Source organism: Pteropus vampyrus, unplaced genomic scaffold, assembly GCF_000151845.1.
Source record: "Pteropus vampyrus isolate Shadow unplaced genomic scaffold, Pvam_2.0 Scaffold74, whole genome shotgun sequence".
Taxonomy (NCBI): domain Eukaryota; kingdom Metazoa; phylum Chordata; class Mammalia; order Chiroptera; family Pteropodidae; genus Pteropus; species Pteropus vampyrus.
The window spans coordinates 1,750,744-1,761,633 of NW_011888855.1; the positions used below are offsets into that span (position 1 = coordinate 1,750,744).

At 39.7% G+C, this 10,890-nt stretch overlaps 1 protein-coding gene across 1 annotated transcript in view; it reads left to right on the forward strand.

The window, feature by feature from the left end:
• TRRAP (transformation/transcription domain associated protein) overlaps positions 1-10,890 on the forward strand; it is a 114,650-nt gene that overhangs the window by 13,977 nt on the left and 89,783 nt on the right. Inside the window, exons 9-18 of the mRNA XM_023532004.1 lie at positions 163-240; positions 436-524; positions 1,362-1,458; positions 2,219-2,357; positions 5,377-5,455; positions 6,961-7,195; positions 7,871-8,237; positions 8,326-8,423; positions 8,876-9,070; positions 9,530-9,721. Coding sequence (XP_023387772.1) covers positions 163-240; positions 436-524; positions 1,362-1,458; positions 2,219-2,357; positions 5,377-5,455; positions 6,961-7,195; positions 7,871-8,237; positions 8,326-8,423; positions 8,876-9,070; positions 9,530-9,721 — 1,569 coding nt within the window. The remainder of the gene's footprint in view (positions 1-162; positions 241-435; positions 525-1,361; positions 1,459-2,218; positions 2,358-5,376; positions 5,456-6,960; positions 7,196-7,870; positions 8,238-8,325; positions 8,424-8,875; positions 9,071-9,529; positions 9,722-10,890) is intronic.

Below are 10,890 nucleotides of genomic sequence, written 5' to 3' on the forward strand. Positions count from 1 at the left end.
ACTTTTTTTTCAAGGTAGTCTGGATCTTTCACTCCAGATATTTACAAAGACGTGTTAGTATTCTCTTTATTTCAGTGGGGTGATGCTCAATAGCACGGTACTGACTGGGGCTATTTTAAGTGCCGCAGTGGTGACCAAAGTCCTGTTTGTTTCTCTTAATAGCATTCCATCATTCCAAGAGGATCTCTTTCTCTGAAAGTGTTGGCAGAATTGCCCATCATTGTTGTTTTAATGTATCAGGTATGTGTATTAGTTTCTTGGGTTTGGGGCTTCTTATTTTATGACAGAGTTCACATCTACTTATCTGTGGCAAATAGATGAGTATGATACACATGTGCTAACTAATGCGATGATTCCTGTAGTTTCTTTGATATGCCAAATTATTTTACTGTAGCAGAATGTAAAAGCATGAAAATCTGATGTGTTTGCTTTTAGCTCTACAAACTGAATATCCACAATGTTGTTGCTGAATTTGTGCCCTTGATCATGAATACCATTGCAATTCAGGTATCTGCGCAAGCCAGGTGAGAGTTCTCTGGACAGCGATGTAGCTGATTGTCACAGTGCTTTAATTCTAAGTGAAAACGCTGTTGTCACTTGTAGGACCTGAAAAATTTTAAGTAATAAAATTTTGGTAAAATTACATTTTTGTTTAATTTTTTAAACTTGTATTTCAATGATAATTGTAACAGTTATTCTAGTTCCATATTTTGAAAAGATGAGCTAACACCTTGATTTTTGATGTCTTCTAAATGTAGAACTGTCATTAGATGTTGCTGTACTCGTAGCTATGGGATCGCCAAGCCTTTCTTATTTTCAGGCCTTTGTTCTTGCCGTTCCTTTCAGCATGAGTGCTAGAATGTTCTTTACTCCATTCCTTGATCATTGACTAGGGGAACTGTATTCATCCTTTGAACTTTCCCAGTGAAGCTTTTTTTTCAAACTTTACAGCATCCCTCTTAAGACCTTTATCACTTACTTTCTTGACTTGTAGCCTATCTGGCTGAGTCATTTGAGGGCAGGATCTGAGGGGTAAATCAGCTCCAACAACCCTGTGGCCGTAGCACGGGGTCTTTCACTGAGCAGTAGGTCCCCTTATGCTGTTGGCTGGATGAAAGGCTTTGTGGGATGCACATTGAAATTGCTGTGGAATGGCTCGGAGACCTGTTTGCTTTATGCCTCTAAACCCTTTATGTCGTTTGGAACTGCGTAAAAGTGTAGAGTATTTTTTGTTGCCGCTATGTTGTTCTGGTCTGTGTAGAAATCAAACTTTGGGGCTCAGTAATTATTATAGACTTTTAATTAATATTAACTTTATCTAAAGAGTTTAGAGCTAATATGTAAATTTTATTCTCTTTCAGGCAACACAAGCTTTACAACAAGGAGTTGTATGCTGATTTTATTGCTGCTCAGATTAAAACGTTGTCATTTTTAGCTTATATCATCAGAATTTACCAGGTAAGTTCATTGACTTTTGTTTTAAGTTAGGTTTACTGACATGTAATTTATATGCAATTAAGTTCATCTTTTGTAGGTAAACAGGTCTATGAATTGATAAATTATGTAGTTGGTAACCACCAACATCAAGTATAGAACATTTTCATCACCTTCCCGCCAATTCCCTTTTATACATTTATAGTTGACTTCCTCCTCCCACCGTCAGACCCTGGCAAACACTGAAAATGGAACATTTGATTTAAAAAATTTGAATTAGGTGCCCCTTAATATTTTAGTCAGCTTGAGTTATGATGGTGAATTGCCTTCCTAAAACACCTCACAAGGCGATTGTGATTATAGCTTATTCTCAGTTGATTATAGGTGCCTCTGGTGTCATTCAGAAATTGCATTAATGGGATGACTAAGTAAAGAATATTTTAAAAATTTCAATATTTACTTCTTCCTTTTCCCTAATAAAGAAGTAGTACATATTCATTATTAAAAGTTGGGAAGATTTAGAAAAATACAAAGAAGACATCCATAATCCAATTATGTAAAAGAAACTACGATTTATGCTGCCACCCATCCTTCCAGTGTGCAATATGTGCACACACAAATGCTTAAAACTTTTTGTATAATAATTGTTTATTAGGCCTATTTTCTTAGTGTCCTTTGAGCCAAACTTAATCTTATTGAATTTTTAAAGATGTTTATCAAATTAAGGTTTTTCCATAACACCTATCAGTCAATCTAACCGTGTTGTTTTCCTCTTATTTTTCAGGAGTTGGTGACTAAGTACTCTCAGCAGATGGTAAAAGGAATGTTGCAGTTACTTTCAAATTGCCCGGCGGAGACTGCACACCTCAGAAAGGAGCTTCTGATCGCTGCGAAGCACATCCTCACGACAGAGCTAAGGAACCGTATGTCTGTCTTGTCTGGCATGAGTCCTGTCCACGTCTTTGGGGGTGGGACTGTGCTGACATCCCATTTATTTGTTGTGGTACATTAAGAGTTTATTAAGGGAACCCACCTATGAAGCATGTCTGTTGTCCTGGGTAGCGGCAAGATGACGTAGATGTCCTCCGCCTGACATGCCATTGTTGTGTGGAGTCTTTTGCTCGCCCCACTGCTCAAGTATTTTAGGCTTCACTTGTCCTTTACTGCTGTCTTGGGTTTATTTCCCCATCTTTCTCTGCCTCTCTACCTCCCCCTGTCCCTGCCTCCCACCAGTGTTCTCCCTTTCTCTTCTCAACAATCTCATTATTTGATAATTTCCTTAGCATAGCTTATGTTTTGTATCCCTTGGTACTTTTCTGCCTTTTGACTATATATCTTTTTAAATTGTAAATAACCGTTTGCTTTCTGATTTATAATTTTAATACTTTAAAAAAAAATTTATCTTTTTTTATTATAGTGACATTGGTTAACGAAATCTAGTAAGTTTCAGATGTACAATTCAACAGTAAGGCATATATTATTGCATTGTGTGTTCACTGCCTATAATTAGATTTCTTTCTGTCACCATATATTTGACCCTTTATACTCCACCTACCTTCCCTCTCCTCTCTCTAATTTTAATACTTTTTATATTAGGTATGTCCAAACTGTTAGATTGAAGTTACATCCTGATCGTTTTGAGATAATAATCATTTCCCTCAGTAATTTTTCAATATTAAATGTTTGTAAATCAGAGCATATGTAAACCTGATTTTGGGCTTCCTTAATAGTTTTTAAGTATGAAAAGAAGGGTATAGTTTGAGTGCTTACACTTGAATTAAGTTGAGCTCACGTATTTTTAAATGTAAATTGTAGTGTTTCTTGTATGCAGATATAGCTGAAAGCAAGTTATACTTAAAACTTTTTTTTTGAAATGTAACACATATAGCAAAGTGCACAAAAGAAATGTATAATTTCGCCAAAAATTACAGAGCAAACATGAGTGTGAGCATCACCCAGGTGGAGAACTTGAGCACTGCTGGTGCTCACAGCCCCACTTGCCTCCAGTGCTGACGGCCATTGCACTTGCCCGGTGATGGCCACCTTTGCTGTTTATGGCTTTTCCTGTGTGTTCATCTCTGAACAATGTCAAAATAGAAGAGTTTTATAAGGAACATTTTAAATTCACTGAAGTGACTGGGTTGTGCCTTGAGTACCATCCTCAAATTAACTTTGCATCTTCCTGCCATTCGAGTAATAAGGACTTTTGAGGGGCGTTTGGGGAACTGTGTAGCAGGAGCTTCCTTGTTGAAGTGCTGACAGATTAAAAACCATTCTCATGCTTTCCATTCCACACAACTAGGTCCTCTTTTGAGGTCGTAAGGCTTGGTTTCCGTCTTGTTCAAACTTGCTCCACAGGGATCAGTGGGAGCTCTCCAGGGGAACTCTCCAGAGGTCGGTCATGTTAGACTTGTTAAATTAAGCTTTTAGGTTACTTCGTTTTGAAGGCCGTTGTGGTTTCTGGACTTAAATAGATCACAGCATCACATCTCAAAAATGTTTATGTTGAAAGAAACATCTAAAGAATCATGTTAAATGATTATAAAATATAAAGATTATATTTTTATATTTTATAGTTATAGTTAAAACTTGTAGTTAAAACTTTTATATCCACAAGCATTTCACATAGCCTTACTTTTTCGACATCTCAGATGATATCAAATGTTAACTCGTTTGCTTTAATTCTGAAGAGCAGTCATTTGATAAAACCTGATGGTTTAACAGAGTTGCCGTTGTCCTAAAGATTCTGATTCTCTGTTGTGGAGGGACATGACAGTGCTGTACAACTTCATTTCTTATCCCTTCTCCTTGAATATTTACTCATCCCCTAGCCAGCCCTCCAGCATTTGGTGTCTGAGCCCTTTGCATCTTTCCTTCTGTGTGTCCTTCCTCTTGGCCACCTCACTGAGGATAGTCCAGGCGTGTTCCCTCCTCTGACCTCCGAGGGACTGCTTGTTGCTTCTCTCATTTGGCACTTCTCCCTTGGCTGCCCTGCTTTGGGAGTTAACCAGAGATGTGCCTTATGTCTTTCCAGTGTACACATTTCTTTTCTATCTTTGACCCTCAGTAGCTGTTTGCTGGTAAAGATTGTACTTTATTTGACTTACTGAAGCTTCCATAATGTCAGGCTTGTTTCAGAATCTAAACGTCCTTTGGATGTTTGTGGCCAGAGTTTCCCGAGGGGTGTATGGAATAGAGGCCTAGAAAATGTAGATTGCCACTCTGTCTGTACATCCTCAGAAATGTGAATTGTCCCTGAGGGGAGACCAGCTTTTTCTACTCCTGTTAGATCTTCAGGCTGCAGGGGAGAGAGAGGAGGTTTGGTGATGGTTCCGTCTACAGGACTAGAGGGACAGAGGAGGCTCCGTGAGTTTCTAGTCAATTTCATCCGGGGACTTGGGACCCCTAACCTGGGACTTGTGCCAATGAGAACACTAAAATTCCCTAGACATTTATAATTTATATGGAGAAGTATCCTAATTTCTCTATAATGACTAACCATAAAATGTTTAAGAGTGACTTCAGGGCAGTGGATAAAGGGGCGTTTAGGAAATACTGACCCCTTCTACAGATGGGTTTTAGGTGGATGGCAGCAGCTTTTGAGGATGATGGACTGTGACTCCTGTGAAATATTGGGGGCGGGTTCCCTGCTAGGGAACATGAAGCTCACTTTTTCTTAGTTTATTCTGATGTTGAATGTGATCTGACTACATTTTTGTCAGCAGATGGCTTATCAAAGCCAGTGTCTTTGACTAAAACATGGTATAAGTTGCTTTTCTTCTCTCCTTTGCTTTTGACTAAAACATGGTATAAGTTGCTTTTCTCCTTTTCAGATCTGGAGTGCTAATTGACTACAGATTGGCTACTGTGAAAGTATTGTTAAATAACTTAATCTATAATTGGTCTAGTTGGTGATATGTGTAATGGGTGTTTGTATTCTAGAGTTCATTCCTTGCATGGACAAGCTGTTTGATGAATCCATACTCATTGGTTCAGGATATACTGCTCGAGAGACTCTCAGGTATGAGATTAAACCCATGATATCTGGTCGATTAAATGCGAAGGGCAGCGATTCCTGGCACTTTATCTTATGAGCTATATTATGAGTATTTCAGCAAACATCGGCTGTTGGGCCCTCACTCCCATTGGATTTAGAATTGCAGAAATTTTCGGAAATGCCGTAGGTTGCTGTTTGTGCCTTAGCTTAAAGGGAAGAATCAGTAATTTTGATTTTAGCTGTAGGTAAAACTATCTGACTAGCATTAGCATTTTTTTTCTTTCTATATAAGTGAATCTCTTTATTATAAAGTAATATTTTGATAATCTTCCAAGAAGAAAGAAGGAAAGAAAACCTTTTGGTTTTGCACAAGGAGCTCAAGTAACATGGATGCTACTTTGATATATTTCCTTCTAGCTTTTATTTCTTCCTATGCATTTTACAGTGCATAAGGTAAATGTAGTTGTGATCATGCATATTATTTCTCAAGGAGAAAATTAAGTCGTTTTTTACAATGAATCAACATTAGGTAATGAATGTTTTGAAAAATATGCAGAATACTTTGAATATGATATAGACTGTTTACTGTGTTTGCTATATAAAAATTATAAAATAGTAAGACATTCTTTATAACTTGGAGTTGAGCTTCCCTGAAGTTGGACCTTAGATCATGTCACTCCTTGAAACTCTCCAATGGCTTTCTGTTGTCCTTAAAGAAAAACCCAGACTCTTGACTGAGGCAGCCACATCGGCTTCTTAGTTCCTTGGCTACTCTAGACAGTTCTCACTTGGGGCTCTTGTTGTTCCTATTTTCTTCATCTGGAAATTTCTCTGGCTTTTGCTCTATAGCCCCTATTTGTCCTTATAGCCTCAGAAGCAGTGTCACCTCAAAGGGGCATTGCTAGGTATTCTATCTAAGAGTGATTCCCCCACTGGTCTCTCTCACGGTGCTGTTTCCCCATCTCCCACAGCACTAATCACATTATTTCACGTTAAGAAGTAATCAGGTTATTTCTTAACGTGTGTGTGTCCCCTCTTGTAAATAAGCTTCCTGAGGGCAGAAGCTCTGTTACTTTGGTCACTGTAGTATCCTGCTGTCTAGCCCAGTCAGTGTCTGGCACCTGGCAGGTATCCAAACATTTAGTGAAAATTACTTGATAGCCGAGGCATTTTTATTATATCCCTGTAAAATCGTTCTAGTATATCAATTATTGACACATACTGTTTATCTCTGAGCAACAAAACCTAGTCAGTGCATGATTGAGCTGGTAATTATTTCTGTTCATGTTAACTTCATGTGCCAGTGTTACTGTGACATGCATGACCTTGGAAAGTAAAGATATAAGCACCAAGATAGACTTCTAATCGTGTCACTAGGGAAACTGGAACCATATAAAATGTGCCCCTGACATGCCATTCCACAACACCAGTGGTGGTGTTCCTGGGCAGAGAATGGTCGAAACAGCGGCCTGCAGATGCGGCCCTTTGGGGATGTTGAGACGCGCACTAGCAGAGCTCTCTGCCCGCAGGCCCCTCGCCTATAGCACCTTGGCCGACCTGGTGCATCACGTCCGTCAGCACCTGCCCCTCAGCGACCTCTCCCTCGCCGTCCAGCTCTTCGCCAAGAACATCGATGACGAGTCCCTGCCCAGCAGCATCCAGACCATGTCTTGCAAGCTCCTGCTGAACCTGGTGGACTGCATCCGCTCCAAGAGTGAGCAGGAGAGCGGCAACGGGAGGGATGTCCTGATGCGGATGCTGGAGGTACTGGCTGTCCTGAGAGGCCCCGCAAGCTGCTAAACTTGTACCTGTGCCGTACTGGCAAGTTTGTAGGGCTGCCGTGTTGCCAAGTGAACCCAGGCCTTAGACCACCTGGGTTCAAACCCCTGCTCCCCCATTAACTAGCCAAGTGTCCTTGGCGGGATGCTTAACTTCTCTGTGCCAGTTTCCTCATCTTCTAACTAGGGATAATCACAGTGTCTGCTTCAGGGGGTTGTTGTGGAGACAAGTAAAACCATGCATGAGACCTCTTAGTACAGTTCCCAGCAAGCCCCTGGGGCACCGTATAGCAAAGTGCCCAGTTAGCTGTGACCATCTCTGCACAGGTTCCCAGTTGGGTTGTAGGTAAGGGATAAAGTGTGATCCTGCAGCCAGTGGGCTGTAGTGTGGACCGTGGAGCAGTCCTGAGTCAGATTCCGGCCTTGCTTTTCAGGCCAGTCACCCAGCTATCCTGAGCGGATTCTTCACAGGGGTGGTGGAGATAGTCATACATCTGTAGTTACTGGAGGGAGAAAAACAGCGCACTTATTTATATGAAGCAGAATTATTTCGGCACATGGTTTCAGGGAGATTGTCTTGTCCTGTCTTCTCTGCAAAGGTTGTTGGCCTGTGGAAGAGCAATGATTTTTGTCTTTCCCCTCCACTTTCTCTTCCTATTAGGTTTTTGTTCTCAAATTCCACACCATTGCTCGGTACCAGCTCTCTGCCATTTTTAAGAAGTGCAAGCCTCAGTCAGAACTTGGAGCCGTGGAAGCAGCCCTGCCCGGGGTGCCCGCTGCCCACGCAGCTCCAGGCCCTGCCCCCTCCCCAGCCCCTGTTCCCACCCCAGCCCCGCCCCCACCCCCTCCCCCCACTCCCGCCACCCCTGTGACCCCAGCCCCTGTACCTCCCTTTGAGAAGCAAGGAGAAAAGGACAAGGAGGACAAGCAAACATTCCAAGTCACAGATTGCCGAAGTTTGGTAAAAACTTTGGTCTGTGGCGTCAAGACAATCACGTGGGGTATAACGTCATGTAAAGCACCCGGTGGTAATTCTGCTCTTGAATTTTTTCAACAAAAGTTGTTTTTCACAGTGGGTTTTATTTGTATAAACTTACTATACCGTCTCTTTTCCAGAAGCTCAGTTCATTCCCAACAAGCAGTTACAGCCCAAAGAAACTCAGATTTACATAAAACTTGTGAAGTATGCAATGCAGGCTTTGGATATTTATCAGGTAAGGAAGTGCCCGCAAATCAATCTGAGTATAGAAATTACCTCTTAGAGTCAGAGATGCTAGTGATGGAACGGATCTTGAGACATCTGCCATTTTGGATGGTATGCAGTATTCATATAGTCCCCACGTTTGCTTTTGTTCTGTAGCATAGCACATGGCATTTATGGTGAGAATTCTTGTCACTGTGTGTATTTTGTTGGGGAGATGGTATAAAATGGAGTGCAATAGAAACAAGATTTAAGTTTACTAAATTTGTTCCTTTTTGGAAGAGCTAACAGTTGTTAAAAAAATTATTTTCCAAAATTAAGCTAAGAATATAGAATTTAAAAGATTTTAGGGGGGCATTATCTAATTCAAGTGCTCTGTTTTAAATAAACTGATCTGCTTTGGTAATGGAATATATTCAGAGATGTTCTGTTTTAATGCCCACTTTTTTTTTTTTTCTGTGCTAGGTCCAGATAGCAGGAAATGGGCAAACATACATCCGAGTGGCAAACTGCCAGACAGTAAGAATGAAGGAAGAGAAGGAGGTATTGGAACACTTCGCTGGCGTATTCACAATGATGAATCCCTTAACATTTAAAGAAATCTTTCAAACTACAGTCCCTTACATGGTGGAAAGAATCTCAAAGAATTATGCTCTTCAGGTATAAAACTCCTTTCTTAAATGCTTTCAACATTAACTATAAAATTCTTTGTTTATGTGTTGAATTCTTGGTATTTTATTTTGAAGATTTTCTAAATAATATGTGTAAGGATGTACTTGAGCAAAATTTAGAGAAATATTAGGCCAAGACATTAAAATTGTTTTTCAGAAGATCAAGATGCTTTGGACCAGTTTCTTTCATTGGTAGAAATTGAATATGCGTTAGATGTAGGCACTTGGTATTTCATGGTAAGGATAAAATACTAGATTAAATACATGAATTGGACTGTTCCACTCAAGGCTCAGTGAATCTATTTCATTTTTTTCCTTTGGTGGACAATTAATTTCGTAGAGTCTAATACAGCTTTGATTTTGTATTTTTGGAAAGTTCATTACTTTCTTTTAAAGCTGCTTTGAGGAAGGGATGATTTTTGTCACATTTTTTTTTTTGTGTTGACAGATTGTTGCCAATTCATTCTTGGCGAATCCTACTACCTCTGCTCTGTTTGCTACAATCCTGGTAGAATATCTCCTTGACCGCCTGCCAGAAATGGGCTCCAACGTGGAGCTCTCCAACCTATACCTCAAGCTCTTTAAGCTGGTCTTTGGGTCAGTCTCCCTCTTTGCAGCTGAAAATGAACAAATGCTGAAGGTAAAGTTCTTTCAGACCCAAGTAGTGCTTTGTTTCAGCGCTTGTTGTTGAATTCCTGTTTTCACATTTTTTCTTTTTTCTTTTGCCAACGCAATTTTATTTATTTATTTTTTATTGAAGAAATGATTTAATTTTATTTCCCCTTGTCTACCTCTCCCTACTCCCCTCCCTCCTTCCTTTGGTAACCACTAGTCCATTGTCCATGTCCATGAGTCTCTGTTTGTCCTGTTCATTTGTTGCTTTTAAGTTTATAGCCCACATATAAGTAATGTCATGTGACTTTCAACTTTTTCTCTCTGGCTTATTTCGCTTAGTAGGATTATTTCAAGGTCCATCCATGTTGTTGCAAATGGCATTATTTCATCTCTTATGGCTAAGTAATATTCCATTGTATATATGTACCACAACTTCTTTATCCAATCACCTATCGTAGGACACTTAGATTGCTTCCATGTCCTGGCCACTGTGAATAATGCTACTATGAACATTGGTTTGCAAATATCTTTTCTGATATGAGTTTTCAAGTCTTTGGGGTAAATACCCAGTAGAGGGATTAATGGATCATATGGTATATCAATTCTTAGTTTTTTGAGGAACCTCCATACTGTTTTCTGTAGTGGCCATACCAATTTGCAGTCCCACCAGCAGTGTATGAAGGTTCTTATTTCTCCACATCCTTTCCAACATTTGTTATTACTTGTCCTGCTGATTATAGCTCTTCTAACAGGTGTGAGATGGTATCCCATTATGGTTTTGATTTGTATTTCTCTAATAGCTAGCAATGTTGAGCATCTTTTCATATATTTGTTGGCCATTTGTATGTCCTAGGGAGAAGTGTCTGTTCAGGTCCTCTGCCCATTTTTTGATTGGATTGTTTGTTTGTTTTTTTGTTGTTACTGAGTGCTTTGTATATTTTGGATATTAGGCCTTTATTGGAGGCGTTGCTTGCAAATATATTTTCCCATTCAAATGGTTGTCTCTTTACCTTGTTGACAGTTTCTTTTGCTGAGCAGAAGCCTTTTAGTTTGATGTAGTCCCATTCATTTATTTTTTGTTTTTACTTCCCTTGCCTTTGAGGTCAAATTCATAAAATCCTCTTTAAGTCCAAGGTCCTTGAGTTTAGTTTCTATGTTTTCTTCTATGCATTTTATTGTTTCAGGTCTTATATT